This window comes from Penicillium hordei (assembly GCF_028827395.1).
Source record: "Penicillium hordei strain IBT 12815 chromosome Unknown utg000001l_segment0_segment0, whole genome shotgun sequence".
Taxonomy (NCBI): Eukaryota; Fungi; Ascomycota; class Eurotiomycetes; order Eurotiales; family Aspergillaceae; genus Penicillium; species Penicillium hordei.
The window spans coordinates 4,699,687-4,720,336 of NW_026623142.1; the positions used below are offsets into that span (position 1 = coordinate 4,699,687).

The 20,650-nt window shown below is 46.7% G+C and overlaps 6 protein-coding genes across 6 annotated transcripts; 2 read left to right on the forward strand and 4 right to left on the reverse strand.

The window, feature by feature from the left end:
* Positions 1-7,107: 7,107 nt before the first annotated feature.
* Positions 7,108-10,788, reverse strand: N7537_001798 (U2 snRNP complex subunit HSH155; the record flags this gene model as incomplete). Its single annotated transcript, XM_056892856.1, has 2 exons — positions 7,108-10,727; positions 10,779-10,788. 2 exons carry the CDS (start codon positions 10,786-10,788, stop codon positions 7,108-7,110), a joined length of 3,630 nt encoding a protein of 1,209 aa, XP_056757851.1.
* Positions 10,789-12,292: 1,504 nt separating this feature from the next.
* Positions 12,293-13,115, forward strand: N7537_001799 (DUF3455 domain-containing protein; the record flags this gene model as incomplete). Its single annotated transcript, XM_056892857.1, has 2 exons — positions 12,293-12,940; positions 13,008-13,115. 2 exons carry the CDS (start codon positions 12,293-12,295, stop codon positions 13,113-13,115), a joined length of 756 nt encoding a protein of 251 aa, XP_056757852.1.
* Positions 13,116-13,369: 254 nt separating this feature from the next.
* On the reverse strand, positions 13,370-14,756 carry N7537_001800 (aminotransferase-like domain-containing protein; the record flags this gene model as incomplete). The annotated part of the gene is made up of 3 exons (XM_056892858.1): positions 13,370-13,829; positions 13,886-14,268; positions 14,331-14,756. The coding sequence occupies 3 exons, from the start codon at positions 14,754-14,756 to the stop codon at positions 13,370-13,372; spliced, it is 1,269 nt and encodes a 422-aa protein (XP_056757853.1).
* A 582-nt stretch (positions 14,757-15,338) lies between these two features.
* Positions 15,339-16,135, reverse strand: N7537_001801 (ubiquitin-conjugating enzyme E2; the record flags this gene model as incomplete). Its single annotated transcript, XM_056892859.1, has 4 exons — positions 15,339-15,622; positions 15,753-15,903; positions 16,028-16,039; positions 16,109-16,135. 4 exons carry the CDS (start codon positions 16,133-16,135, stop codon positions 15,339-15,341), a joined length of 474 nt encoding a protein of 157 aa, XP_056757854.1.
* A 985-nt stretch (positions 16,136-17,120) lies between these two features.
* On the reverse strand, positions 17,121-18,867 carry N7537_001802 (serine/threonine-protein kinase; the record flags this gene model as incomplete). Its single annotated transcript, XM_056892860.1, has 5 exons — positions 17,121-17,920; positions 17,974-18,130; positions 18,185-18,395; positions 18,460-18,511; positions 18,861-18,867. 5 exons carry the CDS (start codon positions 18,865-18,867, stop codon positions 17,121-17,123), a joined length of 1,227 nt encoding a protein of 408 aa, XP_056757855.1.
* Positions 18,868-19,982: 1,115 nt separating this feature from the next.
* On the forward strand, positions 19,983-20,339 carry N7537_001803 (uncharacterized protein; the record flags this gene model as incomplete). The annotated part of the gene is made up of 2 exons (XM_056892861.1): positions 19,983-20,127; positions 20,200-20,339. 2 exons carry the CDS (start codon positions 19,983-19,985, stop codon positions 20,337-20,339), a joined length of 285 nt encoding a protein of 94 aa, XP_056757856.1.
* Positions 20,340-20,650: the final 311 nt, after the last annotated feature.

The window sequence follows — 20,650 nt, forward strand, 5'->3', positions numbered from 1 at the left end:
TTCCCCCTCCCCTGTCTGGGATTGGAACAGCTGGACATCGACGTCAGAGGGGCGGAACAGCGCAACCTTCGATGGGGGTGAGTGGGAAAACGGGAAAAGGGCCGCTTTGGACAAATTGGCGGGCGCGGCTCCCGCAATAGCACGGTAGAATAAAGAGCCTGAATGGGACATATCACAATCTATTGCCCTATTTTGTTTCTTTCTCTGTGTTTATTGTTTTGGGGATTATTCCCCATGTCCTCGTGCTGTGGAACCAGGCATCTCCTCTTCTCTCCGATCAAATTTGATATTTCAATAGTGTATAAATTCGCAAGAAATAAATTTCCGAGATGGAATCAGGATGGTCCCCGAGACTCGGGGATTGATGTAACCCCCCCGGGAGTCGCTCTGTGTGGTACAGGTACTCCGTACCGTCTGTACTCCGTGCAGTGCTGATCACAAGGACGAGAGGGGGCAGACCCGAGGAAGAGGCTGAAGAAAACTTACATAACCTTGATCCAATCCAATTCTCCATCCATGATTGGCGATTAGCTCGGGGAAGAAAATAAAGGTATACCGTATGACCAAAGTACAATGTACACATACACAACATATACTTTGTATTATACATGCTATACTCCGTGCTCCTAAACCATAAAACCATAAACCATAAAACCTTCGGGGATCAGGATCAACCGCCGCTCTCCCGGACAAGAGGACAAAACATGTTCAACCATGTTCTTGCCACTGCGGAGATCTAAGCGGGGAGCTTGGGACCATGGACGTAAACCAGGAATCAAAGCCAAAATAAGTGCCGTTGGAATTTTGTTTTTCTCGCTTTCAGGCTGTTCAGTTTCTCCGCATTCTACTGTGGCAACGCCACGGCGTCCTCGGTTGCGAGGTTTTCCAGAAAAAACTTAGACTGGGTCACCAACCTTGGAAACTGGCAATTAAACAACTTGCGGGCCATGGACGAATATTGAGGGTTCGGTCTTCATTCGGTCCAATGTCAAGTCTCCCAGATGCAGTCTACCTAGGATGGAGGAATAGCTATCCATGGATGGCAGAAGTGTGCCTCAAAGACAACCGTGGGTCCCGGGTTACCGGATTAAGATTGGAGTATCGATTAGGTTTCTCTCTATCAACTTACTCCAAGCACTTTATCCAAGAACTTTATTCTTTTGGCTGTGTATTGAAGACATCTTTAACCTCAGAACGAAGTTGTCTGGTTTCCAAGTATCGAGAGCCAAGGTTACCAGTCTGAGACAATAAATGGATCTATATTATATGAATACCCTCCGTGTGGATCTATATGTTAGCTACTAGGTTTATCTTATATACATCTCACCTATATATCAACGCCCAGGAGAAAAGTCTCAGTACAGGCCACCCGAGTCTGGCCAGAGTTCTGACCGTGTCTAGACGGTCGGGGTGGACATCCCCCAAAGGAAAAAGAAAGCACTTGGGCAGTCAGTCGGGCACCCAAGTCCCAAGTCCACACTGCACAGTGAAAGGGGCAAAAAAAAAAATCCAGGTCCAGAGTCAAAAATCCAGGTCCAGAGTCAAGTTACTTCAGCTTCAAGTTACCCCATTTGAATAGCCCATATGGAGCCCGTAAAATTAAGAGGCGCGAACTCGACCACCCTAACCACCCGAATCCAATAAAAAAAAAAAAAACAAGCAATGCAGCATACGGACTATAGTCAAAGCGTAACCCCCCTTTTTGCAGCCATGCCGTGTCGGTGGACACCACTTGGCATCTCACCGGCAGGACTCCGTCGCCTTCAACAAACGCCAACTGTGTTGGCAAATGTGGCGTTTGGAGGTACTGATTTTTGGGTGCATGGTTGAAGTGGGTGAGGGAGATGTGAGATGGAAAAGTGTGGATGCCAAGATGTTTGTGATTTTTTGATGTGGATATGTGGTTTGCGTGATTCAATCCCAATTCGTATCTGTATACATTGACATGGCGTTCAGTAGTTCAAAAAATATGTGACTTTTATTGTGACTTTTAAGGAAGGTATACCTTGGCCGCAATATTGCGCCGGAGCGTGCCGGATAGACGCAGCCTGGGAATGGAATCAAATTGTAAAAGGGTATCACTCGTAGGGTATAGGTTATACAGGTCCACTGGGCCAGAAGGCCCCTGCTAGACACGGGAGGGGTGGAGCATATCTCAAAGTGGTGGATGTTGTGAGGGAGCTCTTCAAGGTCTTCTAGATGGGGCCTTGACGGGCCTGACCGCTTTTCTCGTTCCAACACGGCTCACATTATGTTGTAGTGACGCGTCCTTTGGGACCCTGAGAGGTTTTTTTTTTTATCACTTCGCGATTTAATCATCGTGTACTCCGTGCTCCGTACTCCATACTGAGTAATTATCTTTCCCGAGAAACCCGCTGGAAATTTTAGAAAAAGAAAAAGGGCGGTCAGACACCTATGTGACAGTTCAACCGCAGGAACATCGGAGAAATGAATACATAAACTCCCGGATTTTGATCTCAATATACAATCGATCGTCCATGTAAAGACGATTATCACCTGGCTGAAATGAGAACCTCTCCCAAAGTACGCTGTAATCAGATCCCAGATCCTTATCTAGCACGTTGACGATCCGCCTCAATGCCGAGTGTCAATCAGGTACCCTTGACCAACAAAGGCCTGTCATCTGCATGGGGCTCCAATCTTGGCAGTTCCCGCACGGCAGATCGGCATTGTGTGCAAATCACCGTTTTTTTATGGTTTTTTTTTGTCTCAGACTGGATACAGCGTACTTATTCTAGTGATGATATTCCGTGGTATTGAACTCTCGAAGTAGGGTAATGGATTGATTGCACTTTGATTATTATGCTACCAGGCTACGCTACTCCAGAAACCCCAAAACCTGGTTTCTATATATAGAACAGCTGAAACGCTCACCTAAACCATTCTTTGCGATGCCCACAACGTTACATCGACCGAGTGGGCCTGTGGACACTCGAGTTTATGAAAAACTGTACGGAGTAGAAGGTCTAAGAGGAACCCGGGTAAATTGGTTAAAACCTAAGTTCCATACGGAGTATGGCATCCGTATCTGGATACTCCCTTTACCTAAAAAACACTTCGCCAAAAACCACGTTGAACTATGGTTTCGATGATTGGTCAAGGTGGCTCTGTCCCCTCCCATCCCATCCCCTCCCCCGATATCGGGCCCCTTTACGTTTATTTCCAAAGTTTCAGACTAATCTGGATTAGTTCCACCTATTTTGGACTAGTCTAGCTTAATTCCTTTGAGTCCACATTCTTACATGTTTGCTGCAGAGCCTTCCAACCAATAATAGGCATTTAATTTCAACCCAACCCCACCTAGAGACGGCAGATAGTCGATAGCCGATCTTGGCAGCTGTTGATCGACCAATTGTATCTGTAGACCCACCAGAAGCTGACGCGTGCTTATCCCGCGCTTTTCGAGTCAACGTGGTTATCTGCTCCTTGGTATAGGTCAAACAAAGTAGGAAGGTTAACCTTGGATTGTTGAAATTCGAAAATATCTCCGACTTTTTCCCTACATTCAGTATATCCGTCTTCTTTTGAAGGTTCCAAGATTTACATTTCGATTTTTATGTAACTCTATCTATATACAGGCATGAACCACTCGAAGCTACAAAAGTCAAATGACGTGACCCCTCCCCCAGCAACTCCCCGCAAAGCCAGTTTTGGCTTGGTCTCCAAAATTGAGATCCCTGCGTGCGATCCTGGTTAGACTCCACATTTCCCACTAGGAACACTGCCACTCTCAGGGTCAACGCTAACAACCTGAAACGCCCGTGAGTGGATCGGGAATTCAAATACAGTATTTCTTTTTTTTTCAATTCTTTTTTTCATCTTTTTTTTTTTTTCTTTTTTAAAATGTATCCTTTCTTTTCCCTCCTGTTCGGTTCGAGAGACCTGATAGTTAAACCACCGAATTCATGCATCATAGTCTAAACCACTCCAAGTAATTTGTCCCTGGCCACTAGTCTTTACCAGTACTTATTTTGCGATTTCATCACCATCAATTACGTAGTGGGTCTCGTGTCAAGGGGGGAATCGGAAAACCAAAAACCACCGGGAAACTTCGGATATGGCTTACATTTGACATCTTGCCCTAGAGGCTTTAGACTAAGTACGCCACTTTTTTGCCTGAAGAATATACTTTTCGCCTTAACAGGCGATTAACTCAACTGTTTGATCGGACCCCCCCCCGCCACCATCAAAAAACAAAGTTCGGTTCAGTCCCATCTCTGCGGTTCAGGTTGGAGTTCCCCGAGAATAAGATGTCACTCTGGACATGGTAGAAACTGCGGTGTGTGCTGTAACAGAAATTTCCCCTCTTCTACCAGATCACTTGGACTCAAAAATTACTTGAATTGGAAGTGTTGTATAGCATCATATAAAAACATCCAAGATTCCCCTTGTCTACCCATACATCAAACAAGACGTACTTGCAGAAAGTGGAGAGATTACTCTCTTGGCGCATGTCACCAGACATTGTCAACACTGCAAGAAATACCAAGGGCCATGAAGGAGGGGCCGTAATCTTAGTCTAAGTCTTAGTGTGTACTACAGTCCGTTGACGGAGAACCAAAAAAAAAAAAGAAACGCGCCAGAGGCGCCCGATCCACAAAAGTGTGCACCCCTCGCTGTGTGCCTCAACCGTCGTGAATGGGGCGTACTGTAGGGTCTCCGATCCCTTGCAATTCATAAATTAATATATGTATATATATAAAATAACAATAAAAGAAAAAAGAAAAAAGAAAATCACCAGAACAGGAATCCTGTCTTACTTACAATATATGTTGTACATGGGTTTCTCAGTTCTGTTGTCTTGGAATAGTAACCAAAAACGAAGAGCACTGACAGCATTGTTGAGCTAGTTCCAATCATCCAACGCGCAAGTCTTCTCCTAATCGAAATCCATGATCCCTACTGTGTTGCGCAAGTCAATCGCTGTATTTGCTGATTGGATTAGAGCTTTCGATGCTTTATCCACATAACCTTTTTGTTGCTTCATATGGTTGCTTCATATGGACTCCTTCACATGAAAACCGAGGAATCTCGGTATCTCGCATGCTTGACAGCTATCTTGCACTTTAGTACATGCACCAACACAGACTACTCATGGCCCTTGGTAAATGCGTGTCACGCGATCTTCTCCACCTATGTTATACGATGCAACTAGACCTCACACTACATACATTGTACTCCGTAATATCATATATATGTGCCTGATATGCTGTACAATGTACAATGTACGGAGTACACTTTAACGCTTTACACTTTTCCCGGTGGGGTCACACTCGGGGTTCATACCCTGCATGGGCTATCTCCACGATTTAAGGCTCTATGTTGTATGAACCTCAATCGGGACCCATGGTCCTTGCAGGAAAAGTGAGTCCTGATTAAGTGAGTCCTGATTCTGTGCCGTGTCCGCCACTGCGCTAAGAGAGGAACTGATAGCTTGGACGATGACCCCTGTAGTACTCTGTATGCTATAGAATATAGAAAGTATACCGTAGTGACCAAATAAGAATAAAATAAGAATAAGAAACTAAGAAAATAGTAAAATAATGAAATAAGAAATAAGAAATAAATAAACTTGGATCCTCCGTGGACTAAAGCGGATAGTAGACCCTGGAAATCCAATTATTTTTTTAAAAAAAAAAAAGAAATGGGAATGGAACCTTGGAACAAAGGACCCGTGTACAAACCATGGAAAAGGTAAAAAAAAAAAAAGGGGGCGTTACACAAGCCCCTTATCAGGGTCTGTGTGTTCTCTTTCGACTCCAATCTTGTATGGAGCATGGAGTACGTTAACCATGAAAATCTCCTCCATTCCGCGGTTCGTAGTTCAGCATTGTGATTGGGGATTCTGACCCTGAATTCAGGGGGAGGCTGTGTAGTTTGGAAAGCTTTGTACATACTCCAGTCCCGATTAGGTTCTTGATATCTGACATTTACGTCTGTACTTACATTCAAGGTCCATGCACAGAGTATACGTACTCGATGATGTATAGTTTAGAGGGTATATATGCATATTTGCTGTCAAGCCAGGATATAAGACTGTTAAAGTTCCTCATTCTATATTGGAGTACTCCATGCATGTACTCCGTACATATTGTAACTTAAAGAAAAGCATAACTACCACTCCGTACTAGTATGTATAAACGTAATCCTAAAATGGATATTCCCCACAAGAACCACATCTGCCAGAGCTTACGCGGCCACTTCCTACGCCAAGACCCTTCCACGGCAAGCTTAGGCATTTGGCGCTCTTGGCAAGGAATATGGGGACTGTTCAATGGGGAACCATTGGGAAAATACATCTGCCCCTCCCTTTTGGATTATTTTGTTCGGGAGACCCTGTGATGACGAGTTTTCTGGTTTCTATTTTTTGTGTGGCAAAATGTGGGAAAGGGGGTTTGTTGGATTCCCCCGAATGGTTGAGGGATTATTATATTTACTACATATTTTGCTATGTTTTGCTGAAGAAACATTATAACTTACAGGATCAATATCATGTTGTACTTGTCGATACATGACGTTGATGTTCGACCCCAGACCCTGTTGATTTAAAGATCTCGATGATTGACATGATTGTCGGCCCTAGGAGCGATCCCTGCCTGATTGCCCCTGTCACCATGCTTGGCCGTGTCGATTATTCGAGGTACGGAGTACGGTTTATAGAAACGATCGACTCTACACGTTGTGTTTTGAATTTAGAGATTGAAATCAATGAAAATTGCAGTTTTTACATGTTCATTTGAACTTTTCGTAGGGCTATTATTCAATGATTGTAGGGTAAAAAGTACATCCTCGGATATAATATATATTACCTTCCCGGAATCACGCGATAGTAAGCAGCCACAAAGCATGTCCAACGTGCTCATCTCAAAACACAATGAATCGAATTTTTGAATTGATATTGAAATTCCTCTAACTTTCACAAATGGGATACAGTTACACATTGAGACGCCAAACATAACCCCCAGTATGAAGAAAATATTGACCAGAAGGAAGAAAAGAAAACTCCGGCTAGCAAACAACACACCCCGTAGAATCTGTATCTAATAATGCAAGAGAAAAGCAGACCATCCAATTACAGCATCATCCTTAGATAATGATGGATAGTTCCGGTCGGTCCACGTCGCCCTCCATATCCGGGTAGTAAGGAATCATCGCATCGGCTCCCTGGACGTATGCATCGTTGTATAGTCTCCAGTAAGGCATGCGGACCTTCCGAGCAGGGTGGAATAAACCAGCCCAGACGTAGTTCATCACGATACCAGTGCCGACCGCCATCCGGATGGCTTCAATGGCTTCAATGACTCGATCGATGACGTGGGGACTGGTCTCGAAAATGTTCGGCCAAAGCAGGTTGAGCAGATGAACCATGGCGTCCTCGCAACCAAGACCGATAACACCGAGTGCGACGTGCTTAACCGCGCTGGCAGCGGTCTGTCGGTGCACTTGGTCACGGTCGACAAGGGCATCCTCCAACAGCGGCGTGACAGCGTAGACATAGTCCTTGCCCATCTCGCCAATGTACTCGAACAAGAAGGACAAGGCCTTGAGCACACCGTTTTGCACATTGAGATCAGGCACCCGGTACTCGTTCATCAGTGCCGGGAGCACAGTGAACGGAGCGCAAGTTTCGGCCACGATACCGATGGCGACAGCTGTGCAAACACGCGACTGACGCTCTTGTACTCGCAAGTTACCGAGAAGAGCAGCTAGGACATCCTGAGGACCAATGGCTTTAGCAATGAAACCAAATGTGTTGTTAGCCGCTCGGCGAATTCCCTTCTTGTGAGCCTTAAGCATATCCATCAGCTCAAAGCAGATACGCATCCATTCACGGGCGTTCACGGACTCAGGACCACGGTCGGCAATACGACCGACTAGATCAATTGTGTTCTCCTGTACCTTTTCGTGTCGGTTACGCAGAATGGGTGTAAGTCGGGGAAGAAGGTCGCGAATGGGTGGCTGCATCTGGGTGATACCGACCACGGTGACGATGGCACGTAACGCACCCAAGATCGAGCCCAGAACCTCGGGATATTCTTCACCCAGGTATTCATAGAGCACGATACCAAGCTTGCCCATGAGCGCTTCTTCGTCACACTGCTTCATCACCAGGGCGACGCGGGAGATAAGATCGGCCGCCTGTTGTCGAACAGTGGGCGATTTGTTGTTCAGACGCCAGAGAATAGTACTGACAATCTGGGGGATATATGCTTTGCATCGTGTGCCAAGTGCATTTACCACGGTGCCGAATCCATTAAGAATGACAAGGTCTTCGATGCTTTGTTCCTGGAAGGCGAAAAGGACACCATCAATAAGGCGTTCTTCCAGCCTCTCAGAAATGTCAGCCGCTCCAAGTGATGCAATCAGTTTTTCGACCGTTTCCACAGTCATCTTGCGATATGGCTCGCTTTCGTCCTTCAAGTTGTTGACGACGCGCTCGAGAATCTCGCCAACGCCCACTTTCTGGCCCAGATCAACCGTGGTATCGACTACCTGGCGGTAGTTTCGTCGATCGAGGGCCATACGTCGCATCCAGAAGCCCTTGAAGAAATCTGTCAAGACGTGCTCCTTCAGGTAGCTGGCAGTCACACCCGGAGTGCTTGCACACTGAGAGACCACCTTCAATACGACCTTCTTCATTTCCTCATCTGGTGAGGCGAATTCTCGAATAAGGATCTCCATGATTTGAGTGGTGTAATAGTTGGCATACTCTTCGTCCATAAGAGGAATGATATAACCGACAGCCTTGAGGAAGGCAGAGAGACCCTTGCCACGCTGCTTGCGGGCACCGGTCCAGAGAGGGCTCAGGATGTCATCGAAACTTTCGATACCATATGGGTTCGCAGCCTCAGCCAAAGAGGCCAGAGATAGAGCGGTGACGGTCCGAACTTTAGCTTGTTCATCACTAAGATTACCTGAAACGCATCCAACCAGCTCCTTGAGATGAGGGAGAATGGCGCAACCCATGAGAATAGGGATATGCTGGACAATCTTGACACCGGTATGTCGGGCCTGCCATGACTTCTTACTGCGGCAGACAGCGCGGAGGAAAGGAAGGAGGGCGGGAATACCAAGGGCAGAGGCCACAACGGCGAAAGCGCGTGCTGTCGTGTTTCGTACATATTCGTCGGCGTGGTCAATATCAGGACGCATAGTACTGATCATTGTAGCAAGACCAGCGGCCTTGGCAAGGTTCGAGATAATCTCTCGGCCTTCAACACGAGCATAGTAGTCTTGATCAATAAGCAATGGTTCGATGACGACCAAAATCTTGTGAACATAGGGACGGACCAGATCATCCAGTTTGTAGAGGATTCGATCGATGACCTTCACCAGCAAATGGCGCTCCTGGTCTTCCAGAGTCCTTTCCATGAGCAGGGGGAGAATCTGGTTGAAAAGAGCTCCGGGACCAAAGTCGCGTGCATTGTCTGTGATTTGACGCAGAGCAGTTTTACGCATGGGCGGGGTGCCGTTCTTGATCTTGAGCAGCAATCTCATAATCTTTCGCTCCTTCATTTCTTCCACAGTCATGCTAGTTTCATCTCCACCTTCCATCAGCTTGCCAAAGTAGGCCATGTCCTCCGCCTTGAAGAATTGAAGTTCACCCACACCGGGGATATCGGTTGGAAGATCTTTTCCTACAGACTGAACACTTTCTGGCTCTTGCATCATGAAACCCCCGACACCACCTGCGCTAGAAATGGGTGCTGGCGTGGCCGTGAGCCTGCGAGCCTGAGTTCGGATGGGTTCATATCCGGGAGGAGGATCAAGGATCTTGTAGCCGTCAGCCTCACCGGGAAGCATGATATCGAGCTCTTCATCGGACCAGCCAATAACTTGACCAGGAACATCAGCCCCAAACCCGGCTGCAGGTGTAGCGGCACCTGCCTGGGATGGGTGCATGGGAGTGGCGAGTCCTTGGTTGCCGACGGGAGTGGCAGCTGTGAGAGATGGCGCTAGATCCCATCTAGATCGGCCGGTTTTGGGTGCTTCTTCGGGAGCAGGTGCCTGATCAAAACGCGATTTTTTCTCCGGTTCGGCAGTAGCCTCGCCCCATCGGTTCTTTCGCTTTTTGTCGGTGGTCACCGCAATGGGCGCCTCGGCGTTTTCTTTATCGTGTTCCACCATCTTCAACGTAGCCTGGTGCTCTTTGACGTCTTCACCCCTCTCGCGCTTCTCTGCGATCAGCTTTTGGACGCGCTCTTCTTCCCTATCCATCTCGCGGAGAGCCATGATTTCACGGTAGGTTTGGCTTTCTCCTTCAGCGTTCGCGTTGGCAGCGAAGGGATCGGCGCGCGTCGGCGTCAAGGCGCCACGGTCGAATCGACGTTTTTGGTAGTCTGTCTCGCGGTCTGCGATTCGCGCTGACTTTTCACGGCCTAGCAGAATGTCCTCCTCCTCAACGCCGGTTCCTTGCGCCATCTCATCAATCTGGCTTCTGGTAGCAGTGTATTGGCCAACCAGTTTGTGTCCTCCATCCGCATCTTCCATCTCTTCATCGCCATCAACAGCGATCGAAGTATCGTAGCCCGAAAACTTCTCTGCTCCATCCCGTTCGTACAAAAAGGTGTCGAAGGATTCCGTCAGGGAGGCTTTGGTTGAGTTATCAGTGCGTTGAGAAGATTGGTCAAAGGTCTTAGAGCCCTTTTGACTAGCAGCCGCAGCATTGCGCTCAGCTTGGAGCCGTCGAACGGCCTCGATATCGGCTACAGTGGGGATCAGTATACGGTCAGGCGGGAGAGCTTGCGAAAACCTACCGTCAGACATGGTGACGAAATGTAAAAGTCGCGAGGATATGAGTGAGCCTGTATTACCGCAGAAGGGAACACCGCAGCTACATTCGGATTGAAAACCGCTGTAACGGTCACAATAGTGGTGATTGAGGATGCTGTGTTGCTAGCCGCCTCGTGATGAAAAGGTCGTGATTAGGCTGCACGTGATTAGACACCGGACAACCCAAGAAGCTCAGGTGTGTAATCACGTGAAAAATGACATAAGCAGACTATATGGGGCCTGGTCGGGGCCCGGCCAAATTTGGGCGGTCAACGACGTCGTGAAAGGAATATAGTGAACATCCCCAACAAAAGGGCATAATGAACTGAGTAATAGCCTAATGTCAAAATGGGAGATGATGGACCTTGCTCAAAAAAAAAAAAAAAAAATTGAGCTCCCAAAGCATGTTACATCGTCATAAAACCAACTCCTTGTGAGCTACCACTCCTAATAGTTGGTTAGGAACCATTAATATCTCTACCTAGTCGTGCCATTCTGGGCTCTTCATTCTCTAATGCCTTATATTTGATCAAATCACACATCGTGTTTTATGGCTCATACATGTATGTGTTGGTGCCTGATTGACATTTGAATCTGTGGCGCTGTGAGGGCGCTTATAGTCTATTTATGTCCCACAACCGGTGTATCAGGGATATTGAAGGCCTGCATAAACTTTAGTGTTCCTGCGCACCTGAGATTCGTGGTCTAATTTAGGAAAAGGGTTATTAGTATGACTGGGGACAAGGGCAAGAAACTCTCCGGTAGCCAATGAGAGATCTAGGCTGTAGTAGGTGCATCAAATAAGCGCCTGTAGTATTACAAGATTCGGCAGGATGTACTTGATCAATATGCCGTTTGAGGCTGACTATAATAAACTACTGTTATTGACGAAGTCTACACAGTATTACTCATACCCCAATCTGTTCCAGGGTTGTACAACGTGAAGGCGACCGTTTGCTGCCGGCTAGTAAACAACAACGGTGCTAGTGTAACTTATGAAGCCCTGTGGTTACATCCTTCTCATTTTAACTAAAAAAGTGAATTAAAATATTATTTCCCATCTCTCCAGCAACCTTTCGAGATAGGCGGGGTTATCAACAAAGATGCCAATTTTAGGGCACTGTTAGCCCAGTCAGCAGACTCGGATACTTTCTAAGTATATAGACAACTCATATGTGGATGGCGGTGTCGATTTATATGGAATGTATTATTGGTCCCTTCAGAGGTTCATTAAATCAACATACACTGCGCTTATCTGAATTCGGTTTACACCAAGAGCCTTGCTACCTGTGCGGCGTATCTCAAACTCCGAGCACGTCCTTTGTTACATATCAGAGTAGCCCAGGCAGACTTTTCATTATATGAGATATATCTCCCTTTTATTAATTTTATCCTTGCCCTTATACCCCAGTCCCTTTTCACGATCCCAGCACTAGATTTGCTCGAGAAAATTCCAGGAATAGTCTGCATCTTATAGATCCAAAATTACCCGGCCACCATGAAGTTCTTCTTAGCGCTGCCATTGCTCTTCGCAGTAGCAAACGTGGAAGGATATTCAGGTCTTCCTCACCCTCTGGCTCTGGCTTCCTCATTCTCCCAAATCTACCACCAACTCGACAACATCAACCTCGGGAATTGTTCTCTCGCAAAAGTATCCCTCTCACTGGATGCAACAAAGTCACCGCTGCCAGCACCATCAACGAACATGACTCTCAAATATATTGCATTGGGCCGGGGAACACAGAACTATACCTGTCCATTGAATGGTTCCTTGATTTCCAACTCCGCCACCATCAAGCCTAAGGCCATAGGCGCTGCCGCTACACTATTTGACGCCTCTTGCATTGCATCATCATCTCTAGCTCTCCTCCACGAAGTCCCCGCAATTATCAGCGCCACTCCTCTTGGATCTCTCACGTTCATGGCAGCCCTTGTGGCACAGGGCACGAGAAGCACCAACCTCATTATTGGCGAACATCACTTCAACGCTGGTGGAGACCCGATCTTTGACATGGGACTTACTGGATCCAATTCCTGGGTTACTACAAGTAAAATAGCATCTACTCCAGCGCCAAAGTCAAAATCACGATCCTCCAGTGATGTTCCATGGCTTAAGCTAGGATACAAGAAGGGGAACGGCATTCGGGTAAGCTTAGATTATCCATAACCACCGGATCTGGAGTATACATATCTGACCGAATTGTTCTATATAGGAAGTCTACCGAGTTGTGACATCCCAAGGTGACCCGCCAGTTACGTGTGCTGGTCAAACTGGAACGATCCAAGTTGATTATGCTGCAGAATATTGGTTCTACGGATGACAGAAGGGTGCTAATTCCTTGTTTTAAGCGAAACGGTGGATGTTTGGATTTTTTTTACAAGCGATATATACGACTGCAAGAGCAAGGCCTTTCTAATACATGTTTCTAGAACTGTGTGGAAAATGCAGTTCACGAATTTTGATGAGATATATCTAAGGAAGTAATAAATTCGAAGTCTGAAGTAGAGCTTGCACATTTTCATAAGGATGACACTCATAAAAAAAACCCCAAAGGCGACACTAATTCTATTTCATCTATTTGTTGTTTGTAAGTATATTCTGAATGACAAGCCCTAGCCTTCCCACCCCCTCAACTAGCCGCCCTTCATCCTCCCACATGAAACAAAGTCTGAGTCTGCGATGCAAGTCTCCCTCTGGAGCATTCCCTGGAATTGCAAATGTCTCACCACCACCCAGTACCAAATTTTGCATCTCCAGGGCCTGCTGGCACACCTGGGTCGCGGTCAATGCGGGCGGGAGCTGAACCCAGATGTAGTATCCCCCTGCGACTAGACTAGTATCGGGATCAGGAGTAAATGACACACCAAAACGACCGAGATGTGTTTTGATTGCCGATGCCAGAAGACAATGTCTTCGTCGTCCCTCTGGGACTAGGATATTGGCAATATATTCAGGCAAGAAGTTATCCTCAAGTAGCTCATTGATGAAAGTTGACGTAAGTTGCGAAGGAGCACCACCAGAGCGTGTAGAACCACTGTGAATGAAATTTCAGCTTACTTTTGGCATTATGAATTAGGAATGAGCACTCACGCTTGAGAGAGACCATAGATGAAGTCTTTCGTCCCTTCAGCCCATCCAACCCGACATCCAGGACCAATAAGCTTACTGAATGACCCATTGCTCACGACATTGCCGAATCGATCTTCTGGACCACCATCAACCACCCGATCTATATCCACGAGACGCGGCTGAAGATGCGAAACCGTGTTGGTGGGGTGTGTTGCGCCCCAACTGAAAAAATCATACACATCATCAGCGACGACAAGAGCATTGTACCTCCGCGCCACTCTGATAAGTGCCTCGCGCCGCGAGTAAGACATTGTCGTCCCCGATGGATTAGAGAAGCTTGGGACACAATAGATGACATGCTTATATATCTTTCTATACGGCCTGTGGGGCTTGTATGTCTTCTCCTGTTTTCATTAGCATGCGTTACCCCGAAAACAACTATCTTAGCACGGGAAAAAGCACATACCTGGCCCTCTTGACGGCCCGAATTTCTATTTTGCTCAAAGTCACCCAAAGCAAGTTCAAGTGCAGCAACATCCATCCCCTCCCCGTCCTCGGGTATCCCTCGCATCCGACCACTGAACCCAGCATCCTCAAATACCCGGAAGACGAGATGATAGGTTGGCTCCACAAACCATGTAATCTCTGTCTGCGCTGGGTCCGTGAATACCTGTAATACACATGCCAGATTCTGGCTGGCACCTCCAGTAATACATATTCGCTCTGCGCTGATGGGCTGCACAGGTGCATAGGATCGGGATAGCCACTCGGCTATATTTTTTCTTAGAGGAAAATGCCCTTCATCCGGGCCATAGGCAAATCCTTCGGTAAATATAGCTTTGTTGGATAGAGCGTTGTTGGCTGCTTGTTTGAGGCGCTCAACTGGAAGCATGGCTGTTGCAGGCCATCCCTGAAAAAGGTCAATTTTAGTCGTAGGTGCCATTTCTGGGTTTGAAGATAATTATACTGGAATGTCATTTTGAGAAAATTGGCTCGTTCTTATACTTGGGGATTGGATGGTTTGTACCATTCTGACTTTGGGAATATAAGCGATCTGGCCAATCACATTGAACATCCGCTATCGTTTTCCCCTGGACAAAATAGACAATTGTTAATACTGTGGATTCTATTACTTGATTTCTTCTCTCTTGTCTATTCTACTCACCAAATATTGCTCAGAGAGAAATGGTTCTCTTATTGACCGGATTGCTAAATGATAAAAACCCATGAACGCCCGCAAAAAAAAACCACCCATTCCATGATTGAGGCCAACAGTAGGCCAGCGCCAGGGTGAATGCAAACGCGAAGAATGACAATCTCCTCAGGCACCATGTAAATCCTGCTGCTCGAATCTCAAGGGGCGGAATTGCATCCATGCAGAAAACGCCAATGTATGCCCCCACCCCGCCAACACAGGCCATCTCCTATCCCGCACACACCACCGACTAGCTCCAACTTTGGAGGGGCTAGGGATTTATACATTGTCATCCTCGTAGACAAAGTTGATGTCACGGATGCGACGGCGGTTGGTGGCAATGAACTCCTTGTCACCGGCAGGTCGCTCATCGCGATTGTTGGCGGTAAGCATGCTCTGAAGGCTCATGCAGACGCTCTCAACTGTCTGTACGGGAGACCAACCGGCGGAACCCAGAAGGTCAAGGCAGATAATTCCATTGCTGTAGATGTGAGGGTGCATTGGGATCGTGCGGGGTGTGCCGGTGGAGGCAGGACATTGAATGAATTGGACCTCGGGGGGTTCTAAAAAGATTGTGTGTCAGAACCTAGAATGATCTGATCATTGCAAGACGAGATAAGGATAAGAGGGGTGGAATGGAGCTAGTGAGAGACGATAGAGACCGAGGCTGACGGCTGAGAAGATGGGGCTTACCAATAGGGTACTTGTTACTGAAGGTAAACTTCAGGCGATAAGTCTGGTCGAGATAAAGTGGATTCTGGTCAAGGATCTTGATGTCCATCTGCCATTCCTCCAGATTGTCACATTTGACGATTGTAATTCCCGGTGGGACATGCTCTTGCATCTATAATGTCAAAGGTCAGAGGAAATGAGCGATATGCATGTACGCCGTGGTATGCTCCAAAGCAAATAATGCCATCCGCAGGATAAACGCGATAAGGCCGAGAAGAGAACGGAGTGGTTGGTACCTTAATGAGCTCCTATAAGTTGTGAATGTCGAGTCAGCAAGATGCGCATTCCAGTAGGCTTCAGATCCAGGGTGTATTCACCTTGCTCAGACGCTTTGTAGCGAACATTGTTGCGATGAGTGCTGAAAGAAAAGATTTAGATGGTTGAGCTCCAGTGGGGAAGGAGGGGCGGTGTCTCGAGGTGGAGTAGAGCGGATGTATGACGTTGACGGATCCAATGCGAGGAACCTCTCAACAAGTGAGATGAAAATGAACTAAAGCAGCAAAGGATATAAGATGACCAAAAGACAAGAGATATTGTCAAAACGCTCCCAAATGAGGGTCTAAAGCTAAGTGGGGAGATTATCCATTAATACACGTGATATCAACACCTGACTATATATACTGGTCATGCTACATACTACTTGTATAATCCCAAGGTAGATAGATGGCTTCCTATTTTGTCATAAACATTTTAATTTGTATATAAGTACTTAGGTTGGGAGTGTGAAACATCGTAAGAGTTAATCAAATACCAGTCCTTAACTACTATGTAAAGTGTTAAAATTACATAGTTATTACACAGGCAGGCAACAACGCAATTATTGGGCAATATCTATCACCGAACAAGAATACTCATATTTCTGGTCTTTTTTGATAGTCATTCTAAAAATTTTATGCTATTGAAGATTAGAAGAATTAGTCGCAAGGTGAAATAGTGTAAATGTCATAAATCACATGTGAATATCAACAATCTCTTAAGTTCTTGGCAGTCTTCTTTTGCTCCAATGTCTATAAACCAGTGGTGCTGGCTTCCAAGCTTGGAATATAGAATTTGCGTGAGGTGTGTTCAGTTTCTTTCCAAGGAAATTCCATGGGGGCATAGTAATTGTACATAAAACTTAGAATATGCTCTGTGAAGATAAGAAGAGAAAGAGCGCCGATTGCTTCAAAATTGTATATTCACTCTGATTGACTAGGATAAATGGGAATCACAGAATTATATCCAAGAAACCGCCAGGCAGATAAAAGAGAAGTACAGGGTAGGGCATAGGAACAGCCTATGAACAAGACATAATATGCAAAAGAAACAAACAGAAAGATGGCAAACGATTTACGAAGAAGTAGCCTTCTCGCGAGCTTCACGTTCAACCTTCTCCCGCTCCTCAGTCTCCTTCTGCTCACGAACCTTAGCCAGAACAACTTCACGGAAAATAGCACCGCGAGCAGCGCTGGCCAGACTCTTCTTCTTAGCATGGCCAGAGGTAGGACTGGCATCGCCGCTTGGCACTGATGGCTCCGCTGCACTTGGCTCTTCGGTTGAGTCGCCCATGTCCATGGGACTGGGGATATCCTCTGCATCTCCATCCTCTTCCTCGTGCATCTTGAGCGACTCGATACGGTTGGCGAGCTTGACGATCTCGATTCCGCGGCGGAGACGGGCACGCGCAATGTAGGTGCGGATTTCAGGCAGCAAGTCACGGTCACTCGCAGTCTCTCCGGTCAGCCATACGTGCTTGAGGGCTTCCTCGGAGGAAACTCGCTTGGCGGGGTCCGTATTCAGGAGAGTGAGAATGAAATCTTTGGCGTCCTGGGACACATCGCGCCAGTACCGCTCGTGGAAGATGATGCGGCCTGTTCGGCATTCTTCGATGAGGTCGGTCAAGTTCTCGGATCGGAAGGGGGAGTAGCCACACAGGAGGGTATAGGTGATGACACCGAGCGACCACATATCGACGGCCTTGCCGTGGCCCTGCTTGAGCATGACCTCGGGAGCAGCATATCCAAAGGAGCCGGCCATGCTGGTCAGTACCTCGGAGGGGCTGTGTAGCATCTTCGCGATACCGAAATCTGCCAAGACCAATTGAGAGTCGGCGGAGCGGGTGAGGTACAGGAGGTTCTCGGGTTTCAAGTCTTCGCAGAGGTTAGTTACATGTAGAGCGCTAGCATGACTTAAGGAGACCTACCCCGGTGAACGATGTTGCGCTTGTGCAGATAGTTCACAGCATCAAGCACCTGGCGGATGGTCTGCGACGCATCCTTCTCAGTGAACTTGCCATACTCGCAGATCCGGTCGAACAACTCGCCACCGGTGGCTAGCTGTGTAACGATATAGAATTTGTCCTATATCCGCGATTAGAACTCTGCACCGATTGGATCAGACAGAGACGTGCTCACCTTAGATTCGAACCAGTCGACGAAAGAGACAATGTGGGGATGTTGGAGTGATTGCAGCATCTCAAGCTCATCGTGGACCATGCCCTCGTTGCCACGGACATTTTTCTTCAGAATTATCTTGACCGCAACCTTCTGTCCATCGGTGGCATCCGCCTCGCGAACAATTCCGTATGTACCAGCACCCAGCGTCCGTCCGAATTTATAGAGAGCCCTATAGCCAGCGGAAACTAGGTCAGCGAATGTGGGGCAAGGAAGCTACGATAAGGAGGCCGTACTTCTTTTCGTAGCTCTCCGGCTGTCCGGACAGCTTGTTGAGCATGTTTGCGACTAGAGGGATGTAAGTTAGTAAATTGCGGGGCGTATCAGACGAATCGCGCAAATCAAGTGAAGCAAAGGTCCCCTGGAGGAGCCGACCGAGCGGGGAGGGCTTAAGCATGGCGAAGCAGACCGTGACACAAAATGACAGCTAGAAGACCAAGTCCTCCTAGCCCCCATATATTCCATGGGGGGCTGACAGGCAGCGTGTAGATCGACATGGCAATTCCAACGCAGTGAAGAGTCAGATTATGGAAAAGGCTGACGCGAAGCCGGACAGTATTCGGCCAAGACCGCAGGGCGAATCATAGCAAAATGGAACAGAGGACAAAAGTCCCGCAAATATGGAATATCGACTCACAACTCATGATGTGGGGATAGGGCTGCAGACGCCCAAGGTGGCAGACGCGGTGTGCGATGGGCTCGAATGGGCACGGAACCCGTTAGGTAGCGACTAGAATGAAGAAGAGGAGGATTGAAGGGTTGAGGCTTTTAAGGTCAAAAATGGTGTCCAATCTAGCAGGAGAATAGGGTCAGCGATATAGAAAATATAGAAACGCCCAATTCGAGGGGTGACCATGCGCGGGGGTGGCTGCATGAGGATTTTAAACAGAACCAATGGAGTAGACATACCACACGTAGACCAAGGAATATCAGATATCGCAGCTCAATCGCAAATCAGGCCAAGGAGATGAAAATAAAAAAGATAGAAAAAATAAAACGGCTGAAGAAGGGGAAGATCAGGAGTTCTAGACGCGATAAGCCTTGAGTTGATTCGGGGCTGTAGGGTTTAGCGCCAGCACAGCCACACCGGGAATGTTACTGCCTCCAGGGCTGACTCTATAAAAATTAATACATAACACGATATCAATTAATTAAAAAAGAGGAGAAAAACATGATTATGATCATGATCATAAATTAACAGCAAGATGTATATTCCCAAGGTTAGCATTAAAGTCCAATTAGTTAACTTTACGCACATTAACTATATGTATAGTGTAGATCTCATGGCATGTGATTTTGGGAGATGTCACTATTTACAACCCACTATGAAAATCCACCGTCCTTTTCTGTTTTCTGTTTTCTATTTTCTAGCCCCAAAGTGCAAATATATACGTTGTTCTTTTTTTCCCCCTAATTAAAAGGTAAGGGCTCAAATAGAACATCTTAAGCTCCAAGAACTGTGGTAGATCTATTTAGAGCCACTACACCACTCTATCCCAACACTATTTTAGACTGGCAATCAAAATAGAGAAAAGAATGATACCTGTGTAACTTGAAAAATGTCATGTTGCATGCCAACTAATATACAGGTCCTTCCCTGATTGGCAATAAATACCCCGACCCCACCAAGGTGCCTGTGTGGCACAGCGTCGTCACCAGACGTCATAGGCTTAACCAGAGCTATATGAACTACAACCACTACTCTGCTGAACTTGGAGATTTGCTATCATAATATCCCGAAGAACTTGAACTTTCAATCATGCTATCCTTCCTCTTCTTTCTTACCTTCCAGGTAATTCTACTCGGCGCTTGGGTCGCTGGTTACCTAGACCCATATCAGAAACAGCTCCAAGAGCTCTTGTTGGACTACATGGGTGAGACAAAGGTGTCCTATGGATTGAAAAGTATGTTATATCAAGGAGAGAGATAGGAAAAGAAAATGAAAGAAAATTATACTAACCTGAATCTATTCATAGAAAGCCTCACAGGCAAGAAACTCACCGAGGACCAAAACCTAAGCAAGATTCAAGGTCAACTCGGGGATCAACTGGGCGGCATATTTGGGAAAGGAGGACTTGGAGAAGGATTTGGTTCTATGTTGAGTAAAGGTCTTTGAGTAGACTGTTAGGACGAAGGATAAGAATAGCGAGATTGTCTTCTGATTGAAATTAAGATTAAGTTTGAGATTTAAGTCGAAGAAACAACTCCAACCATAAGGATGTTTCCAGGCTACCTTCATCCAAGCGGTAAACATACAAAAGACCATACATAGCGTGATCTTTTGTACTGAACCAACTGAGCGAAGAAGTAACGATGATCTCCTTTAGTATACCTGATGACATACTCCTCAACTCCACCAAACCACCTTGATCCGTAGCCAAAGTGATCAAACACAGACCATGATGATAACCATGACCTAGAGTGTCA